The sequence below is a fragment of the Physeter macrocephalus genome, chromosome 8, assembly GCF_002837175.3.
Source record: "Physeter macrocephalus isolate SW-GA chromosome 8, ASM283717v5, whole genome shotgun sequence".
Taxonomy (NCBI): Eukaryota; Metazoa; Chordata; class Mammalia; order Artiodactyla; family Physeteridae; genus Physeter; species Physeter macrocephalus.
In genome coordinates, this window is record NC_041221.1 from 13,325,855 (window position 1) to 13,347,955 (window position 22,101).

General features: G+C 48.2%; 1 protein-coding gene across 2 annotated transcripts; it reads right to left on the reverse strand.

Moving 5' to 3' along the window:
- Window positions 1-7: 7 nt before the first annotated feature.
- U2AF1 (U2 small nuclear RNA auxiliary factor 1) lies at window positions 8-11,390 on the reverse strand. Of its 2 annotated transcripts, none has more exons than XM_028492697.2 (5): window positions 11,170-11,298; window positions 7,640-7,727; window positions 5,095-5,161; window positions 771-820; window positions 8-618 (listed from the first exon to the last, which is right to left on the reverse strand). In XM_028492697.2, the coding sequence occupies exons 1-5, from the start codon at window positions 11,211-11,213 to the stop codon at window positions 481-483; spliced, it is 387 nt and encodes a 128-aa protein (XP_028348498.1). In that variant the 5' UTR covers window positions 11,214-11,298; the 3' UTR covers window positions 8-480. The 2 variants fall into 2 exon arrangements, with proteins under 2 accessions (XP_028348498.1, XP_028348497.1); XM_028492696.2 differs by lacking the exon at window positions 5,095-5,161 and adding an exon at window positions 4,211-4,277 and having other exon boundaries at window positions 23-618; window positions 11,170-11,390.
- Between the last annotated feature and the right edge of the window lie 10,711 nt (window positions 11,391-22,101).

Here is a 22,101-nt window from a genome sequence, read left to right on the forward strand (position 1 = left end):
GCCGCCCACACTTCAATGACAAACGTCTTCAACTACTGACTCAACTATGCGTCACCCACTCACAGGTAAAGTAATTCGGGTGGGATAATGTCGGAGAGCAATTTAAGAACCAGCCCACCCTTTATTTACAATGAGTTAATTTTGCTACGGTCCAAGCTCATGCCATGTACGTTGCCATGGTTTTCAAATTCAACTGGTTAAAAGAACACGTCATGATTTATGCAGGCAATGAAAGTTTTATTAAGAAAAGGGGTGGGGGGGAGAAGAAACCAGACATATAAACCAGCTGCTTCTCCCCAGTTCAACAGCCGCTAACCAACAACAGCCGAAGACACCCGCTGAGCGGGGCCCTCCCTGCGTCTTCCCGGCACCCGCGGGCCGGCCACCGGACCCAAGCCGCAGCCAACGAGGGCCGGTCAGCGCATCGAATTCATGGACAGGTCCGAGCACGTGGAACTTCAAGGTTAACGGCTGAGGGCACTAACCCTTCCTCAGCCCCACTTGCCGTCTCACTCCTACCTTGACATACACGTTCCCAACAAGGTGGTCTCCGAGGTTGTCGCAGACGTTCATCTCCTCCACCTCCCCGTACTTCTCCTCCATTTCTGTGAAAACCTCCTGAAGGGAGGACAGTGGTTTGAGGATCACAAGAGAAATAAAAGAGTAACTGAACATAGCTCACGTTTAGGCATTTTCATTAATGGAGACAAGTCCTAATTCCAGATACAGAGGGTGAACAACAGGTCAGTGGGTTTCAGTCAACCGCTCACCTCAAAAAATTCATCATAGTGTTCCTGCATCTCGACATCGCTCACAGCACCTGTGAACAACAGAAATCTTGCTGGTTAGAGCAGGGAACCGTGACTGAGACAGCTCTGTGCTTAAACTCAAACTGCTACATAACACACATCAGATTATCTAGAGAGAAAACGAGAGCTGCGTTCTACTGGAGACTGAAGACACTGCATTACACAGCCACTTGTTAAAATTTTGAAGTGTGGTGAGATTTTTAAATGCCCCTTATGACAATCTCAGTTCTGGCTGTTAAAATGTTAAAATCACAACAAGTTTTAATCAGCATCAAAGGGCCAACATGTTCAGAAAGTGTGAGGAAAAGGTTGACTCTCAAATTAAGAAATTTTTAAATGAAAATTTTCTTCCTTTTTAGATTTAAGATACAGGCCAAGTAATCAACTGATTTTTTTCCTTTCCTTTATTAGGTTAAAATGAAAGCTGAAATCAGGGTAAATGATTAAAAGCTTATGTTCCTGACTAGTTTCTTTTACCAATTAGCAACCATACAGAATGTTATTAAAATTCTTTCTGATGCGATTAAAACCCAAATGACCGAAAATAAAGACTCAGTAGGATAATTACCAAGTTCAATTACAGTATTTTGAACGCCCTCTTTCGCATAAAGGGAAAGTTACAATGCTTCGCTGAAGAAAGCATTATTTTATATTTCAAACTATTTTCATCAAGTTTATTCTTCATAATTCACATGCACTAAGTGAAATCAAGTCAGTTGTGTGGATAGATTTTGCAAATTTACATTCTATCCTCATCATCCTCCTACCAAATCTTACCATCAAACTCTAACGTTCTCTGAACCTAAATCTGAGAAAGCACAAAGCTGGTGTTGTCAGTAAACTGATGTTCCAAACAGCCAGACCAGGGGGTGGCTTCGAGGCTGGGACAGCCTGTCATTAATTGTCACCTTCCACAGGCCACCTCCTGGACTGGCGGCCCCCTCTGGGCACCCGCCAAGGGCGCTGGGCTGTGGCCATGGGCTCTATCCACACCGCGCTGCCTGCGAGCAGTTCCCGAGCTCTCCGGAAAACTTTTTACCTCAAGGATAAGAACTAACTTCAGTTTTTGATTCTGACAATGATTTAAGTTCACTTTCTTGCCATTGGAGTTGGGCGGGGCGGGGGGGGTGGTGTCCCTGCATTTTGGTTATTTTTGAATTTCTAGGAATCCAGCTTGCATTAGAACACAGAACTTACTGAATGCAACAGGCAACAATGGCTACTCGACAGCTCGTGTCGATTTAAAAGCTATCATGAACGTACTTTCTTCCCTGACCAGAAATCAAGTTCTAAACAACAGAAAAGCTAGTCTAGCGAAGCCCATTCCAAGGGCAGATTTTAATGTTTAAAATTTCCTTCTCCACATTAGAAAAAATGAGAAGACAGAAAATATTTACACGCTCAAAAAGTTTTAGCAATATTGAGAATCAAATTTTGGTGGCTGTTAAAAATACTGGCTATATTCTTAGAATTTCTATTCTGTTACTATATAACAGAATATCGTATTTTAAAATTTTATGTTAAGTTCATATTTTAAGATGCTTGATAGTGGGCATATCTTATATCTCCCATACTCTGGTTAAAATTTCTGAGTCAATCAAAATGACCTAAAAGGCAGAGATGAGTGATTAAAAAACTGTTCAACTAAAAAAGTATTTACACAACTCAATATATTTTAAATAAGTACCCAGTTTTCTTACAGAAACGCTCTTAAACTGGGGTTCATTTTTAAGTTTAATCAGAGCAGAGATAGCTTATTTTTCTACAGATAAAAGGGTATGTTAAAAAGAGCCAGTAATTTTAGGAAACTGATGAACCTAGCTAAATTGCAGAATCAGAATCGTGTTTAATTTGTACAATCTGAAGCCCAGAATTGTAGTCTTTAGTACAGCTAAGCTTTTATTTTGTAGCATATGCAAAACAAGAGTCCTGTGAATCGCAAAAATAGACACAGAGAACTAATCCAACATTCTTCTGTCAATAAAGCATACGCATCCCCCCAAAAACAAGCAGGGCAAAGAGTGATTAACTGTCATAACTCAGTCATCTACTTCTCATTCATTTCTACCCCAGGGCAGGGCTGTTACAAAATTATTTAATCAGTCCATAGAGAAACAGTTTCTTCCACCCATTGATCTTATTTCTTTAAGAAACAGAAAACCAGGTATTTTAAATCAAGGGCTACCAAGTAAATCCTGCTACCATCAGATTCAGGGAAAGAAATTAATTCTCTATCAGATCAGCATTAGCATCGAAAAACATTTAGTGTCTCGGCAGGAAAAATGTACCAGTCCCTCCCCTGCAGACACAGGCACCGTGCACGCACACACACGGAACTGGAAGGCCTCCCAGTCTGGGGCCAGCTTGAGGAGGTGGTGGCTGCTGGGACCATTTCACCCACTGTAGGTCACCCTATAAACTGAGGGGCTCCGGGCCAAGGGTGTATCTGATCCAGGTTTGTGGCTATCCAAAGGTACCTCGTGGTATTATTCTGTGATCTATTTTTTACAGCTTCAAAACAAATTGGTGAATGAGAAGCATCTACCCTTTGGTCTGGACCCCTTGATTTTAACAGGAGTCCAGGATGTTCGTTTCAGTTTATCCTCAGATGACTAAATTCACTCTACGGTTCAACAGCTGTAAAACTTAAACTGTAGTTTAACTTTCCAGAGATAGTAGTATTTCTCCTGTTCCCTAAAAGATGCCCCCCAGTAAATACCACATCCATAACTTAAATTCAGCATTTCTCATTACCTGAAGAAACCAGTAATGTCTACTGAATGCCCAGTCTAGAGCTATTTCCTACCAAGTATCCTTTATTTCCCAACTGTAATAAACTAACTCCTGAAGTTGTGAATACCTACATAAAGCATCTGATGAAGACAGGAGTCCACACAGGACTGGTGTTGCACTCTGGGTCAGTGCAACTTGGAGGACCTTACTTGGGGAACATTCTCAGAACAGTGCTCTCACGGTTAAAAGCATGATCTCCAAAACGGAGCTTAAGGGGAAAGAAGTCTAATAAGAAATAAAATCTGAAAAACAATTTCCGAACAATTTCTTTTAAGTCAGAGCGACTCTCACCGTCCAGCGGGAAGAGCGTGAGCCCACAGCGAAGCTGACGCACGCTCCCCCCGGAGGACGGCCAAGGTACCAGAGGGAAGAGCGGCAGCTCCATGCTCCTGTAAAGGGCACCCTCTCCAGTCACTTTTTCCTTCCTAAATAAGTGGGCACGAGTTCCAATCTCAAACAGAGGTTTCCATGGGGTCAGTGGGACACAAGCTCTCGACACCCCTAGTGAAAGGTGGTCCTTGGCACTACAGCGGCAGACCAGGTGGAGTTGACGCTGAGCTCTGACACGCAAGCCCAGGGGACCAGGGAAGGAACTTGTATGAACTTACAGCGCAAACCGTCAGCAGACTGGGAAGAGTTTTGAGGGTTACGGTAAATGTTCAAGAGGGCAATGGTCTGAAATACAAAACGCAACAACTTTATATCATGGAAAATTAAATGTAAACACTTAACCGGTCTCCTGTGGCGATCACTTCAGTCAAGACTCAGTGCTGAAAAAAGAGCAAGTTATTTTCTTTCGAAGCAGAGATGTTTTCTCTTAGTTGATGGCTGTCTTGGAGCACCCTGACACTGCAATGCAACAGAGATCCCATGACATGCTCATATTGTATTTCTGTCACAAGACTGTAAAAATTCTCCATTTCAAAGTTCCAGTCCAGTTAAGAATGCAAACAACTCGGCAGGCTATTACCAAAATACTCCTGTTACAGGAAACTTTTAATGAACAAATGAGAAAGAGTGCCTGTATAAACTGATTAGAGAAATACAATAATTACGTATCATGAAATCTCTACTTCCTAGAGGAAAAATTATAATGGTGAAATAAAACCCACACTTATTGGGCAACTTACCTTATTAAATCCTAAATATTCCTAAGGTTTTTGATTTCACAGAAAGAACTTAATAATTGCCAGGGGTTCAGTCACTGTGAAGACCAATGACTGGCTGGTGACGTTTGGGTGTCACAGGGCCGGACCCCTCTCGTTAACAAACGTCCACGGTGGGAAGAGGTCCGGCCAGTGACCTCCCGGCCAGCCTGCTGAACGCGGCCAAGTATCAAGTTCTTGCTGTGTGCGTCAAGGACCTCCGGCACCGTGTCCTGTTTGCAACAGCTCTATGTCAGCAGCTCAGAAGCCAACATTATTTGTCTCAATTAAGAGTGGGCTCTTTAACACCATTGTTTTAAAAAAATTTCTCCAACTGTGGGACTTACAGTGTGAGCCGTCAGCCGTCTGTGCACTGTTTTGGGGATTACGATAGATGTTTTGAATCAAGATGGTCTGCGGGGAAAAAAAAATAAAAAGGGGAATTCTACTGGCTGCTGTGCATATATTAGACAATTGCAAAGAGACAACTTGTTTGCAAATGGCTCAACGCCTGCTGTTTGTTTCCTGCAAGTCAGACACTTGTCTTCTGAAGAGTACACCCAAACCATCATATTATGAAAACAGAGTTTGAGCGGTGACTTAGGTCAAGTGACTTAGGTCAAGTCAGCCAGCAACCAAGAAGAAACTGTAATTGTTATTTTGAGTAGTCCCACGTCACTGAAGTGCTTTACGACGAGGTAAATCATAGAACACTAACATTTCCTCAGACTTCAAGTTAGCGGACACTATGATGTCGAAAAATTCACATTATAATCATATTCCCCATATGAAAAAAAAATTTTAACACTGAATGCATAACCCAAGTATATGCAGTCCATCAAGCTCTCTTGATCTCGTAGGAAACAGGCACACACCGAATGGGTTTCCTAACTCTCATGGACACCTATCATATTTACATTTTCTTGGTGGGATCTCTGTTTACATAATACAATAGCTTAAAACATTTGCTCTTTTCCAATCCTTCTTTTAAGGGAAAAAATCCTTTTAGCCCTTGTGCTTTAAACTGGATCAGGCAGACTTGAAACCTTACATTGTACCGTTCTTCTTAAACTCAAGTTGTCTGAAAAAACAAACCATGTTTAAGTTAGTAGGCTAGCATTACATGAATCTTAATGTCCACATCACTGTAAGAAGCTTAAAAAGAAACCCACACTGAATTATGCTAGAGATTTACACGCTGAACCAACAAACCGCATGACTTAACGAAAATCAATATTCAGTCTCAACGTGTACCCAAAGCAGTTTTGTAAGTGGTCTCACAGAACCGGCCGGCTCCGCTTCTAGCTGCGAGGTCAAGGGGAACGGCAGTGCGGGCCTCTCGACCGCAGGCCTGCTCTGGGAAGCCCACCTGGGAGGATGCCCGGCAGCCACACGGCACAGCTGCCACCACACAGACCCACCCCCAGGGCCTGGCCTCTCTGCAAGCCACTGACACCGCCCCGAGTCAACCACTTCAGGACTCCGATGTCCCCAAAGCCAACGGCACTTGGTTTTTAACTGGCATCGCAGTGTGTGACAGCTCTGGTGGCAAGCTATACTGAGCCCAGCGACCCAACAGGATCATTTCCAACAGGAAACTCATTTTAGCTCCTCTCACTCAGGTCATCTGGCAGTAGCTGTTTAATAATAAAAGAAACTCCACTTAAAGGGAGTAATTCAGTTCCATTAAAATCACAAGCGGTCAGGATTACCTAAAGCCAGCCAAACGAATCAAAACAAGATGTTCAAGTTAACACATACACCTGACCCCACCAAACTTTAACAGAATCACGGCCACTGGCCTAGGGAGGGAGATTTTAGTTCATAAATGGAAGCACTTAAAAAAAAATACAACAAACAGAAAACGTAAAGCGAATTCTCCAATATTCTGAATTTCAAGAGACATGTTCAAAGCTATTAAATTAGAAAATACTGTCTCTTTCTTACAACAACTGACCGACTTTCCTAAATGCTTATATACAGTGGTTCTGAGGCTGCACATTCAGACTTCACGGGCAGCTTGAAGGAGCTCAAGAGCCCTCAGTCTGGAAAGACTGAAGTATAGATTCTTTTCAAATCCAAACATTCAGGTAAACACGGACAGAAGTTTTTTGTTCCTCCCAGAGGTGCTTTCTCCCTTTAATTCACTGTATCTGCCGCAGGGTGTAAACCCTTGCCTTTTTCTTCCATTCGCCAAAAATAAACTGTCAAAAATCACCATTTTTGACTGATCTGAACTCACAACATAGCCAAGCCCAAGGTAACAGGCATCTCTCAATTAACTGAACAGACTGGCCATGAATAACTGAAGATAAATGCCTGTCTTCTAATGTTAACTTTCATTGTTCATGTTTCTAATGACATGATACAACCTGCTGTGTCCTTGGCTGGGGTCTCAGAGGGGACACACCCAGGGGTATCGGAGAGCCCGTGTGCACAGTGTGACGGCTCTGTTGACAATCGCACCAGCGTCTCCTCTAAGGCGGCTCCATCCACCTCTACTGCCTGGAGAGCAACAAGCAGAAAGGCAGCTCTGCGTCTAGCAGCGCCTGGAGCAGAGGCTCCAGGCGAAGGCAGTGCAGGCCCGGCTGCCCCTCCCAGCCCACGCCTGTTAGAGGCAGGAAGGGTGGTAAGGCAGTGAAAAGCAGTCACAGCCAACAAGTTTTTCTAATGATAAAAACAGGGAACGGTGCTCTCAGACCTTCCGCCAGGGGTGGTTCACCTGCCTCATTCTCATTTAAACAAACACATTTATGAACACAGATAGAAAATAAAACTATAGAAACCCCCCCCCTGCTTATTAAACACATGGATATTAACTGCCTCTGTAAAGTACATGAAGTTTTGATCATTTACATGAAAACGGAAAAAAAAAAGGAAAAACAAACAAACCTGGCTAAAGGTCGGTTTATTGTGCAACCGAGAGCATCTGTCTCCATGACGACATGCTCCAATTTTGAAATAAAATGAACAGTTGACTCTGTAAGGGAAAATAAGAACTGATTATTTTGCTGGGAAGATAACGAATAGATGGAAATGTCATCAACATGATAAATGCTATCAAACTACGTTTCTTTTACTTCACAAAAACATAGGCACATTGTTTTTACTGGTAATAGGTACCTTCCCATATTTTAGAACTACTCAGCTTCAATTTGCCCCTCTAAAAACATGGTACTCTTTCAGTGAAGAACACTCTAATTCTAACCTGGTTCCTCTGCATTGGAATCCCCTCCACTTTCAACTACAGTTGACCCTTGAACAACACGGGCTTGAACTATGCAGGTCCACTTACATTCAGATTTTTTAGTCATTAAATCCTACGGTACCACGCGACCCATGGTTGGCTGAATCGCAGGATTCGGAACAGCAGACATGGACTGACTAGAAGTTAAACTCAGACTGGATTATTGACTGTGCAGAGGGTCAGCGCCCCAACCTCCACGTGCTTCAAAGGTCAATTGTACTTCTCTATCGTTTCCTCTTAAACTGTATGTTAAGTAAATCTAAAACTGTATTTAACTTAAAACCTATCTGTTCTCTAGTCTTCCACGATGAAATTCTCTCTTGAGGACATCAACACGGTGTAGCGAGGGGTCAAGATCCTGAGTCTGCTACTAGCTGCCTGGACTTGGGCCAGTAGCCCGTCCCTGTCCGGGTCTCAGGAGCCATCTGTAAACTGAGGAAAATGCCAACATGGCACTGTTCCGAGAACCAGAATCAGATGTACCATCTGTGTGCTCATTACACGTAGTCGTTATTATCTAAATAATCACGATGTCCAGGTTCCCTCACCCAAGACACCAGACGAATAGGAAATTTCCAAAAAGAGGTCTGAAGTAAACCATTCCCCCAGGTTTCAATACACTGAAAACAAGCTATTGGGGAACTCCCCCCCATCTGCAGGAACTACACAAGACCACCTTCTGTCCCCATATCACAAAGCCCTCCCTTAAAATGCTCCAATACTTGGGCCATCCAGATAAAATCAAAACTAGCACTCCAGCCAGCGTGACAGCAATGAAAGGTGGCTTAGCATAATCCATCTATGATGAATTATGAACTCTTACTAGTGGGCCCCATTCAAATTTAGACTTGCAGAGGTGGGAAAGTGACACTGTAGATTCAAGTTTTTAGCAAGGGCCATCCAGAGTTAAGGTCAAAGGGCCTCAGTGAAATTTGATGGACCATGAAGATCAACTAGCCATTGATTTATTATCAGATAGCAATAAAAGTAGAAAAGTCTAAATTTATCAGGAGAGGAAAATGATTAGTACATGTGTTTGCAAATTATAGGTCTTGCTTCAGATTATTTCACTTGAGTATATAACATTACATTTTCAGGAAGTCACTCGAAAATAAAGAGCTTATTTTAAGAATATCCCAGAGTAGACAAAACCCATCTCAACAATTAATACCCAACTATTCCACATAATTAAAATAATCCTTGGTCCTGTACTTCCAGAGATGACTCTCTTTTCATGATGCCCAGTTAATTACTGAATTTAGTCTATCAGTCAAAACTTCTCTATAGTGTGCTCATTAAACTACTGAAATAAAATGAAAAGATATAAAAGACATGATTTACTATCACAGAGAAGATATTAGAAAGGCTAATCTATGCTTAGATTTAGAAACTGTCCATAACCTCACATGTGTAATTAGCTAAATATTTTTAATCGGTATAGACCTACATTTTACTTCCAGCTCAAACTGAAAAAAAAAAAAAAAAAGAAAAGAAAAAGGTTAGCGGGAATCATCATCTTCATTTTTTAGGAGTCGAGACGATTCCTGGAAACTAAAACCCCACAAGTCTCCCTGAAATGAGAAACCTAGATTAAATAATCAAGTTTCCTGAATTATAACCATGATTTTTACAATACAGCACCAACAGACTGAAATGTGGTTATTTATAGAAGAAATATAAAAAACATTGAAATAAACCTCTGAAGTAAGAGTTTCATAGAGCAACAGTGAAGACACCACCTTATGCAGCTTTTTACCAGAACAATGGAAAAAAACTGCATGGACATAAGTCAAGGCCCACACTAACATAAGCTCAAGAGTGAAATTAACACTGCATGCTCTTCAGCAAACTCCGAGAAACCTCTTTTTCTAGCAGAGCTGGCCAATCCATTCAAGATCATGTTCCCCAAGCTGCCGCCTCTGGAGCCACAGCCTTCGGGGCACACACCTCTTCCACAGCACTTAATACATTTTAATGCGTTTTACTTTAGTTATCCTTTACATGATAAGTATCCCCTCACTCCTTGAGTTCCTTGAGAACAAGATCCAAATTTTACCCATCTTTGAGTCCCCAGAGATTGGCCTTGAGTTGACACTCAATTAATGTTTCTGGAGTGAGTAAGACTGATGCTTTTGTCTTGTGAGTTTTGCTAGGAAAAAATATAACCCCCTCTTCCAAACAACACAGGAAATTCTAGAATGTGTAAAAGAAGACATTTTACAAGATAGACTGCATCCTGGAAAACAGAAACAATTTAAAGTGTTTGATCAAGTGGTATTAAAACATTATCTAAAGCAAACTTAGCAGTTTATCATTAAAAACATATTCACGGAAGCCCTGTACAGCCCTAAAGAATCCCAAGATGTTAACCATTTATTCAAAGAACAGATTAAGCTTAGTCTTCGGGTTTTCAAAGTAAGAATTATCCTCCAAAATGTCTGGAAACATTCCCTTTAGTCTAAACTTCAGTGAATAAACTGGAAGTTAATACGTGGCAAAGTCAAATTTATATGTTTTACTTTTAACCTAACAATTGATTACGAAAGATATACAACCCCAAAAAAGAAAAAACACCCACCTTACTCTTATATTGGAATTACATCTTAAAGTATTTTAAAATCAGATTATGTCTCTTTTATGGTTAGTTAAACCCGTAATCTCCAAAATACTTTTTCACATCAAATGTCCTTATGGTCAGCCCGACCAACGCTTAACTCACACAAGAGGCTCGTGAAGCGGATAAAACCCTAACAGTTAGGACCCTAAGTTATCTAACGATTTAACGCGGGCGAAGCTTGTACTACCGCTTGCCCGACTCGACATTAAAAGATGAAAGTTGGGGAAATCGGTAACGTTGACAACTTCAGCACAACTCGAAGCGGCTTCCGAGTGCCGGGGCCGCGGGGGCCAGGGTCGCCTGTAGGTGGGCCGCCGAGGAGCCCCCGGCGGGAGAGGCCGCGCCGCCTGAGCGGAAGCCCGCCACCCGCCCGGCCCATCGCTCGCCCGCCCGGGCGCACGAGGCGGCGGCGCGCGACTCCTGAGGCCGGAAGAGCCGCCCGCCCCTCCCCCCGCCGGCCCGCAGGGCCTCCCACCGCCTCCCGGGCCCCGCCGCCTAGCCCCGCTGCACGCCACCCGCCCCCCTGGCCCGGGACCCCGGCGGCCGGCTCTAACTCACTTGTCTTTCTCGGTGCCGAAGATGGAGGCCAAATACTCCGCCATTTCCCACCCGCCGCCGCGGCGGCCGACACTGCTGCGGACGCCGACAACCCCTCCCGAAGCCCGCGGGAGACGTCACCCGGACGCGACGACTCTCGCCCCACCCCGACGGCCTGGCGGCGCTGCCCAATCGGAAGAGACGCTGCCTGCGCGTGGGCGGGGCTTGGCGCGCGCGGGAGGCACCGCCCTCGCGGCCCAGGAGCCCGCGCGCCGCCCGCCTGCGCCCCCTCCCGGCGCCTCCTCCCGGCGCTCCATGCGCTCTCCGGCGCCTCTCCCGCGCTCCTCGCGCCCCGGCCGAGGCCCCGCGACCCCCGCCGGCGTCCCCCGGTGCCCAGAGAAGCCGAGCGCGCAAACGACGGTCAAGGAGGAGGAGGCGGCGGCGGCCGAGGGGCTTCCTCTCCACGCTGTCCCTGGGGCTGGGCCCGGGGCGCGCCTGTCCCGCGCGGGCGGGTTCCGCGGGTTCTCAGCGGGACAGGCGCCCTCTCCCCGCACTTTCCCTGTGGGACCCCCACCGTCTTTCGAACCCTTCCTCCGGGAATATCCCTCCTCCAACACCCTCGTAGGCGGGAAGCAAAATCGGGGCGCCCAGCCGCCCCCGGTCCGGGAGGTGCGCCGCCTGGGCCCGGTCCCGGGAAAGCCCGGCGGGTTCGGAGAGCCTCCGATGCCCAGAAGGCCGACCGCACGTCTTCGGGCCGGGCTGACTGGCCCGCAGCGCCCAGCGCGTAAACCCTAAAGACCGCGGAAAAGCTGGAGCGCGGGGGCCGCTGCGGGAAGGGGGCCGGTCGGGAGCCGAGCAGAGGTTTACAGGCCTGCGGGGACGCCAGGTCCTTCCCCCAGAGCTACCGACCTCCGGTTTTCTTAGTTTATTCCGTTTTTTGGAGGACCCTCCTTTCTATTCACTGTTTCCTCCTCCTTGCCTTTTTTCACGTAACCGTCCATCCTTGAGGAGGCACCATAGGGATCCGTGGTCAAGGTCCTGACTGCTTTTGTAAGCTGCGCAGAGCTCCACTGTGTGGTCAACCCGTCCCCTGTTGATGGGCCCATGGGTTGATCCAGTCTCGTCTCCACTAGCAGTCCTGCAATAAGTGGCCTCCTGCAGGCATCTTTTTGTATTTGGGGCAAATGCACACCTGGTGTGTTTGCCAACCAAGCTCTGCAGTCTCGGGTGTTCATAACTGAACAGAGAATGCAACAAAGTTTTATCCTGGGGGGGAGGCCTACACAAAAGTGAGTTACCCTGGCAGAAATGTTTACTATTTTGGCCGTCTCTAGTGTGTTAACGTTTGGTATAGAACACATTTGAGAATGGGTTGCAGGTGAAAGGTAAAAAAAGATAATCAGGTCCTTGTGTAGCTCTCGCAGCAGATCTGAGGCCTCTTGGTTTCCTTTGGACACAGTCTGAGAACCACTTTTTTGGTTGGTGAGTGTCATAGCAGGGGCTGCGATCCTATCTGTGCTCTTGGGGAGGGGGAGACTTCCCCTCAACCCCTCTTGGGTTCTTGTGGCTGGACTGACAGTACAGTTGGCACAAGACAGATTAGCAGGAGAGAAAGAAACTAATTCATGTGCGTGGAGGCCCCATCGATGTGGGACCTAAGAAGTGGCCAAAGCAGGAAACTTTTATACTTTTTAGACAAAGAAACAATAAATTTGTGAGGACTCGACAGGACAAAGAAACTTAGGTTTGGGGTGCCAGTTAAAGAATGCGGTTTGTGTTTCTCGGCCCCCAATTCCCCATCTTTGGGGATAAGGGTGTCCTGCCTCTAGATGCAGGGGATACTCCTTTCACAGAAAAGATGTATGTCCTGCTCTCAGGGAGACAGAAAGGAGGGTCAGAGTGTCCCTTTGCATTGGCCGTTGCTTAAGTACTTTAATTCAAAGTGATCAATATACCATTAAGGCACATTTTGAGACGGCCTATCCTGGGCCCCAACGGTCCTCACGTGGGGGAAGGGAGAGCTCTCTGGGGTCCTTTTTAGGGGCATTGATGCCATATGTGAGAGCTCTGCCCTCATGGCCTGATTGTGATCCGAAGGCCCTCACCCCGTTGGAGGTTAGAATTTAAATGTGTTGAGGTGGGGGAGATGTAAGTCTTCATAGCACTTGGTTATGAACTTCTCTGGACTCAGAGTTTCCATTTGTCAATGGGATCAGCAGTGCTTGCCTTGGAGGGAGCACTTCGTAGGTGTTCACTCTAGTCAAGCAAAGTGTACCGCCCCGAAATGTGTCTCTTTGGCGTGATGATTAATTGAGGCTGATTGTTTTTAAGAAAGAAGACTCAGAAAGCGTTTCTTTTTACCTCCCCCTTAGCTGCCTGAAGAATTTAGATAGGGCTTCGCCGGTGGCGCAGTGGTTGGGAGTCCGCCTGCCGACGCAGGGAACGCGGGTTCGCGCCCCGGTCCGGGAAGATCCCACATGCCGCGGAGCGGCTGGGCCCGTGAGCCATGGCCGCTGAGCCTGCGCGTCCGGAGCCTGCGCTCCGAACGGGAGAGGCCACAACGGTGAGAGGCCCGCGTACCGCAGCAAAAAAAAAAAAAAAAAAGAATTTAGATAAAGGGCCTGTTTCTGGAATAGAGCCGTGGCCACAGATATCTACAAAGAACATGGGCCAATGTGGTGGGAAAACCTAGAGGTGAGGGTCCACTCTGTCCCACTGTCTCTGCAAGGCCCGTGAACATTTGCCTACCACACGTCTGCTCGTCCATCTCTGTGAATTACCTTCCACCCCTTTGAAGTCCCAAACCACTACCCTCAGCGTGCTCTTTGGTCTTCAGCTGAAGATGGTGTTTAAGGTGAGGGCTTCAGCCATTTTGGTGAGATATTCATTTTTCCGGTGCCTCTCCCACGTATACATGTTATTAAACTTTGGTTTGATGTTCTCCTATTAATCTGTCTCAGGTCAATTTAATTCTTAGAGCAGCTAGAAAACCCTAGAAGGGTAGAGGGAAAGGTCTTCCTCCCCGACATCGCCGAACAATAGCTGCTTTCACCAGTGAACTGTGCTCTGTTTGCAGACAGCTCTCTCTTGTTGGACTGGGAGCTCTTTGAAGACCCTGGTTCTGTCTCTTCCTTGATTCCCCGGTAGAACAGACCTACAGTCCCTTATCTGCAATTCCAAAATGCAGAAGGCTCTGGACACTGAGAAGTTTTTTTCCCATAAGTTTGGTGCCAAGATTCACTTTGCTGCAAAATCTGACCTGACCTGACTGTAGCACTCCAATGCTCCCAGGGGTGCAGGCGCCTCTATCAGTTTCTGATGTTTTAAATTTTAAAGTTTATTTTTCCTTCTGTGACTTTGTGTTCAGTCGTACTATTCGTGCATGAAAAAAGAGTTAAAGATACCCCACCGCTTCCTGGGGACACAGATAACACTGTCCTTGGTGATATCAGGAAGCCAGTGATGTTGGGACCCACCATGACGTATGACTTCGGAAATCAAAGGGCAGGCAGTTGAAGTTCTGCAGGACTGGTGATGACCAAGACCCCCTGAGACGTGGAAACCGCTGCATGGGGGGCCAGGGATGCGCACAGAAGTGGATGGTGGGGTTGGCAACGAGGACGCCCGCGTATGCCAAACAGCATTTGCTGCTCATGAAACAGCTTGGCTAGCACAGGAAGAACTGATGTTTAAAGGTGAGCATGAATATGCAGAAGGTTGGCTGTGGAAGTTTAGGCAGTGATGTAAAACGATCTGAACGTCTGTGGTAGAAAAGCTTCTCTTCAGGAGCCATCTGAAAATCATAGTGGTGGATTTGCTGAGATTGCTTCGGGTTAAAACCTCAGTCTGCACTAGTCTTCAGAGCAGAGGAGGCAGCTGGGTCCTGGGCTCCATTTCTAGAAAGGCATTAGAACGGTTGAGGAGGGCGCAGGCAGGGTTGCAGGATGAAGCGCACAGGCCGACTCAGGATGAAGCTGGCTGTGATCGGAGAAAGCCACAGGTGGCGGGCGAATGCGTCCCTGTGTGTGCCCTCTTAGGCGAACGAACGTGTACTGGTAACCCAAGAAGTGTTTTCTGCCTGGCTTGATAATCCCTTTCAATCAGCAGCATGAATTCACTGAGAGGAGCCCAGACTGGGAGAAAACGGATATTTTATTACTCCTGCACACGGTGCCTTCCTGAATGTTTTTTGAAAAGTAAGATTTCTGACATCCACTTTCCCCCGATTTGTGACAGGAGCTTTACACCCCATGAAGAGTGAATGTAAAAACTTTTTTTTGAGGCGCAGTGGGGGGTGGGTAAGTGAATGCTTCCTGCAGTTGACGTAAACCAGGGCTTAAGTCAGGGGAAAGGGACATGGAAGAGATGCTGGGCATGGAAATGGAGCAGGTCTCCTGCCTCCCTTGAGGGCTGGAGACATCGCTGGACTGGGTTAAATACAGATGAGGACAGGGAGGGGAGAAGACGGTGAGGCGCTGTGAATGCTGAGGAGGTCCCCAGGGACTGTGCAGTCATGTGTGACCTGCCGGTCACTGGCTTCGAGGACATTTATCAGCAAGCAGGCAATCACGGAGCCAAAGAGATGGCTTAGTTCTGAGCTGGTGACGCGCAGAGATGTGCCGAGAGGCACCGTCTTCCTGGGGCTGCGTCGTGGCTCAAGATGACCATCCTCCAGTGCCCACCTCCAGCCTGGTGACTGGGGCCGTGCCGCGCTGCTGGGCCTCCTCGCAGAGCCGGGGCAGCCAGGCCTGGAGATGACTCACTGCACACGCGTGTCTGGGCACTGAGCTTCGCTTGAACTGGCGTAAGCTTGAAGCTTCAGAACGTTTTCTTTGGGAGTAAGAGGTACTAGAGAATTTACTGTCTGTAGTTATCTCAGCATCTCACGAGCCACTTTATTACTATGTAAATCAGCCGGAAGCAAGGTGTAATACTGTTCATGGGGTATTTATCCCACTTAGTGGGACAGATTTGGCTGCAGAAGTGTTAGTGTATTTCATGTTGGCGGTCCTGCCCCTGGCCCTGATGGAGGTTATATAATATGTTGTATGTCCTCTTATTATTATTATTATTTTGGCTCTGAATGCTTTGAACTCCGAAGCCCAGCTGGCCCCGGAAGACTCAGACCTGGAGCTCGGCAAAAGCATCCCAGGAAATATTTGTGAGCGAATGAAGCGTAGTGAGGGGCGATCACTGTGGGGTGTGACAGACACTCTGATGGAAGGAGCCGTGGCCCTGGCCAGCCCCTGGGGAGGAGGGGGAAGGGGCCCAGAGAATAAGCCAGTTCAGCCAGTCTCTGTACTTGACCGACGCTCTTGTGAACAGAAGATGCCGAAGTAAAGACCTTGATGGGAGTTACCGTGTCTATCACACTCTGTGTCCCTGAGGGCCGTGCCCGGGTCAGAGTGTCAGGTAAAGCACAGGATGCCCAAATATCCGGAAAAAAGACGAAAACTCTAATTCAAAGTGGTGCATGCAACCCAATGTTCATAGCAGCACTATTTATAATAGCCAAGACATGGAAGTATCCTAAGTGTCTAACATTCAATTAGTTTAAGAAGATGTGGTGTGTGTGTGTGTGTGTGTGTGTGTGTGTGTGTGTGTATGTATATAAAAAAATAGAATATTACTCAGCCATAAAAAAGAATGAAATACTGTCATTTGCAGCAACATGGATGGACCTAGAGATGATCATACTAAGTGAAATAAGTCAGACAGGGAAAGACAAATATCATATGATACCACTTATAGACAGAATCTAAAAAACAGTACAAACGAACTTATTTACAAAAGAGAGACAGACTCACAGACATAGAAAACAAACTTATGGTTACCAAAGGTGAAAGGGAAGGGAGGGATAAATTAGGAGTTTGGGATGAACAGATATAAACTACTATACATAAAATAGATAAGCAATAAGGGTTTACTGTATAGCACAGGGAACTATATTCAGTATCTTGTAATAACCTCTAGTGTAAAAGAATCTGAGAAAAAAATCTAACTGAATCACTCTGCTGTACACCTGAAGCTATTACAACATTGTAAATCAACTGTACTTCAATTAAAAACAAACACAGGATGCCCAGCTAAATCTGAATTTCAGATAAAGGATGAATAATTTTTTAGTATAAGTATGTCCCAAATATTGCATGGGATCTATACTAACAAATTATCTGTCATTTATCTGAGCTTTGTCCTGCACTTGTATGTACTAAATCTGGCGCCCTCGCTAGGGCCTCAGTCACCTTTGTAGACGGCCCCCTAGCTCAGGGCTGCCTCGAGATGCACGCGGTGGACGTCGGGGGAATGGCTGACTGTAGGCGCGGACTTCGCCGGCGCGTGGGCTTGTGTCAGCTCTCGGTCTGTTCCCTCTCAGCTTCGGATCCTCCCTTCTTTGCCTGCTCTGGGCTTTGCAAATCGTTCTGCTTTGGGGCCAGAGCCGTGTGGAGCCTCGTCAGTACAGAACCGCGGAGGGACACCGCAGAGGAGGGGTTTCTCTTGCTGTTCCAGTGTTCAGGCCCTGCAGTGCACGGTGGCCAGCGCCTCCCCTGGCCCTTCTCCCAGGGTCTCTGCACTGGAGTGACCTGGCAAGGCAGGTCCCAAGAGCAGCCTCTCCTGCATCCCCTGGGGTGGCTTGGTAGAGAGCTCTGGGGCACGGCACCCCCTGGCATCCCAGAGGACAAGCCTCCAGCAACCCCGCTGGTGAGGCCCCCCCACGACTTCTCCACCAGCCAGCGAGCCCCGTGCCTGCCCCATGCTGCTGGCCACACCGTGCCACGCTGTGGCTGCCCCAGCACGGCCTGGGCTGGGGTCTTCCGTGTGTGCCCCATGTCAGCCTGGGGGCTGCTCCCTGTGTTTTGCTCTTCCTGTACTCTTCAGTGTTCTCTGTACCTGTTGCTGCCAATTCTCTGTTACTCCAGTGCCCTTTTCATAATTCTTTGTAATAAACTTTCCCTTTCAAATCAGCTTGTGGTTTCTGTCTCCTGATTGGACCCTGCTGGCCAGGTGTGAAACATCTTTAGACTTCTGTTTCCACTCTGAACCTAGGCTGCCTCTCTGTTTCAGGAGGGGACTCTGTTTTGATCGTTGGCCTGATTCTTTCTGATGGGAATAGGGCTGCCAACACCCAATGCCACCCAAAGGCCTCCCCAGGGCTCCTTAGGCCACTGTCTACCTCCTGAGAAGTGGTGTTCATGTGATAGCCTCGCTACCACCGACCAGCCCCCTGGCTGAAGGGGAACGGGGGAGCCAGGTCTCCTGGGTTTAGGGCGGGAAGCTGGGCCAGTCTGGGGCTGGTGGTAAAGAGATGCAGAGAACGTGATGCGAGATTTTTCCCCGGGAGGCGGGCTTGGGAACTTTGGGTTACCGTGATGGGAGCCCACAGGCGCACCGTGTCCCTTCCAGCGCATCAGAGGAGGCGGCTCCTGTGCAGACTCCAGTGGTTCAGGATCGTGGGGCCCACGGTAGGCCACCCCCAAATGTGCCTCGATGGCATATTGTTTTGAATTAAAGTTGCTTAAGAAACGACCAATGCAAGAGGGACACTGTGACCTTTCTGTCTCCCTGAGAGCAGGAAAGAAATCTCCCATGTGAAGGGTGCACCCCCTGCACCTGGAGGTCGAAGGACACCCTTATCACCGGAGAGGGAATTAGGAGCCGAGAAGCCTGTATAAAAAACCCCGTGTTGGGCTTCCCTGGTGGCGCAGTGGTTAAGAGTCCGCCTGCCGATGCAGGGGACGCGGGTTCGCGCCCCGGTCCGGGAAGATCCCACGTGCCGCGGAGCGGCTGGGCCCGTGAGCCGTGGCCGCTGCGCCTGCGCGTCCGGAGCCTGTGCTCCGCAGCGGGAGAGGCCGCAACAGCGAGAGGCCCGCCTACCGCAAAAAAAACAAAACAAAACAAAAAACCCCGTGCCTTCTTCCATTAACTTCCCGAAGCCCAAACTGTTCAGATTCTTCACTACTTGGGCACCCAAACGCAAGTTTCTTTGTCTTTTCAATTCCTCACAAATTTACCATTTCTTTGCCTAAAAAATATAAAAGCGGCCTGCTTTGGTCACTTCTTAGGTGCCATTTCTATGAATTAAAATTAGTTTCTTTCTCTCCTGCTAATCTGTCTTGTGTCCATTTTACTATCATTCCATCCATAGGAACCCAAGAGGGGCAACGGGGGAAACTTTCCCTCCCCGACAGTTTCAAGCAGGAGAAAAAACCAATCCAGATTGGTGTGACTAGACTAGGGGACAGGGGGCCTCTGAGTGACTTTCTTCTTTTGACAGCCTTAAAGGCTGTCACCAGCCGCTGCTGACACCCTGCAGCTCTCTAGCAGGAGACCGGGACCAGTGGATTACGGGCAGCCCCTGCTCGGGTCCCTCGTCAGCCAGAAGGTCTTGGAAGGAGGCCTGGTTTGGTCAGAGGAGGAGTCTGGGGGCTCCAGGGCCTCGCGGGCTATCCTCAGGGATGCCCCTCAACCCCTCTGGGCTCTCCTGGCCTTTCTCTGGGGGGGTCCCTGCCTCTCACTGTGGCTGGGAGGGGGCCCCGAGACCCAGGTTCTGGGCTTATTCCAGTAAGGCGGAGTTGGGGGAATAGCAGGGCCCCTAGAGGCCCTGGGACCAGAGCCTCTGGTGTCCTTCAACTTCAGTCGTTATCTCCATGCTGGGGCATCTGAATCTGTGTTTTTTGGGCAGCCTCTCCTTGGAGCTGCCCGGTGTGTCGGCCTTTGAGTTGACCCCTCCAGGGTCTGGATTAACGGGAGCATTTCGAGCCCACGCTTGTTGCAAAAAACTGCCCAGAAGGTTTGTTTTCTGATTTTACCAGGGATGTCCTACTCAGGTCACAGGTCACGATCTGGTGACACAGAGTTTTCTTTTAGAGACTCAGACACCCCACTCAGTTCCTAAGGTCGGGGGTGGGGGTGGGGGGGCTGGAGAAGTCACGTGATTCTCACCCCAGCGTGGACAGACGACGCCCCTTTCATGACGGCTCCACCCACGTGGATTCCGTCAGGCCCAACCGAGGACGCCCCGGCAGCCCCACCAGACGGCCACAGTGGGGCTGGGACAGTAAACCGAAGGCCTTGGGTCATTTTAGATGAGGAAACGAAATCCTCAGACCTCTTTTTTCCTTAAGAGGGTTTCATCTCTCCAAAGACTTTCGTCCGCGTACGCGTGTTCTGTAAGCCGTCTGCAGGGGCTGCTCCTTGGTCCCCAGCCGCAGACCCTCTGCTCATCCATGCCCCCCCAGAACAGCCCCACTGGACGTGCCCTGAAGCCACCCCCTTTCCTTCCCACACACCTGAGGCATTTGGCTACAAAACCGTGCGTGTGAAATCAGGCAAACCATCCTTCCATTTCTGTGTGTGGTAGAGGGGGTGGAGTGTCACACCTTGGCTTGGGCAAGAGGGTTAAGACCAGGGTGAAAGTGAGTACTGGTGGATTATGGGTGAGTTTAACCTTTCTTGGGTCATGGAGCCCTTTCCCATGCTGAATAAAGGCTCTGGTCCGAAGCATGAAACTTTGTACATTTCTGGGGGTTCATGAACGTCCTGAGGTCTGTGGATCTGGGTTAAGAAACATCAGCCTGGGTCCGTGTCTTTTAACGTGTGGTCAAGGACCCCTCATGTCAGAATGGCCTGGGCACTTGCTAAGCACACAGCTTCCCGGGCCTCACCCCACAGTATCAGAAGTGGGGTAGAGGAATTTACAGGTTAAGCTCCAGGCCTCCTGACGGCATCTGAGGCTGGTTCTGTGCTCTGGCTCTGCAAGACTGTGTGCAGACTCTGCCACTTAGAGATGTGACTCCATGACTCCTCATATCAAGCCATGGCGTCTTGTGTCCCCTCTCCGCGAGTGAGGCACGTCCGGCAGAATTGCTCTATGCAGTAGAACATGGTGGAAGGGGTGCGGTGTGGTTCCCAGCCTGGCAAGTCTTCTGGAGGACTTCACACTTACGCTCTAGGGACTGCCAGCGTGGGGGCCACCCTCCGTGGTAGCCCGGAGCCCAGGGCAGCCATGCCCACTTGCACCAATGGCAGATGTGCGAGGGTGCCCAGCTGCCAGTGGACAGCCCCAGTGGACCAGCTTCAGTGGTCAATCCCCAGAATCATGAGCTAATAAAAGCACTGTTGGTTTGGGGTGGTTTGTTACACAGCATCGATTGTGGCAGAAGATAGCTGATACAGGCTCTTGGCCACATGTGGCCTTTCAAATGGAATTAAACCCTAGTTCAATCGTGGTAATGATAGGTCTACCCAGGGACTGGTGTCTGCTTGACCTGACCACTGACACCCATCTCTGTGACTGTTGAGGGGAAAATAACGCAGTGTGTGTTGGCCGTGATGGCAGACACATCAGGAGCTGATGCAGCAGAGGTGGACCGGGCGCTGGCGTCCACAGCTGCCAGGGGGATGGGGTTTGAACATATCAGCCAAACGTTCTCTCCCCTGGGTGGGAATGACCTCCTGGAGGAACCGTCAGGCTGCTTTGTGCCTTTGCAGCTTCTGCTGGGCAGTCATTTCCATCCCAAAGCCGTGTGCCTGATCTTTCTCATTTTACGTTTAACGGAGAAGAAAACACCGCGTGTACATGCTGGTAGCACCCGTATCCTACTGCATTACAAGTCATACAGGCCTGACGGAGGAGAGTTTATCTTTCTGCGTGGAAGGAAGGATGTGCTCTCGTGACACAGGAGAAAGCCCCCAAATCAAAATCACCAACGAACCAGCAAGCAAAACCACATACAAACACACCAGAAGGGGTAGGAAGTGGACAGGGGGGTTTGGTAACAGTCAAAGCAGCTCCGCAGGGCTAGGACTGCAGGAGCTTCCAGTCCTTCTATTTTTCATTTCTTCATCAAAGTCGCACATTTTCCTGGCACCTCTAGGACCACACATTCATTGCTGGAGGCACTGGGGACACCCGGGCATATGAGAGCAGGTCCTGTCCTCAGGGTTATAAAA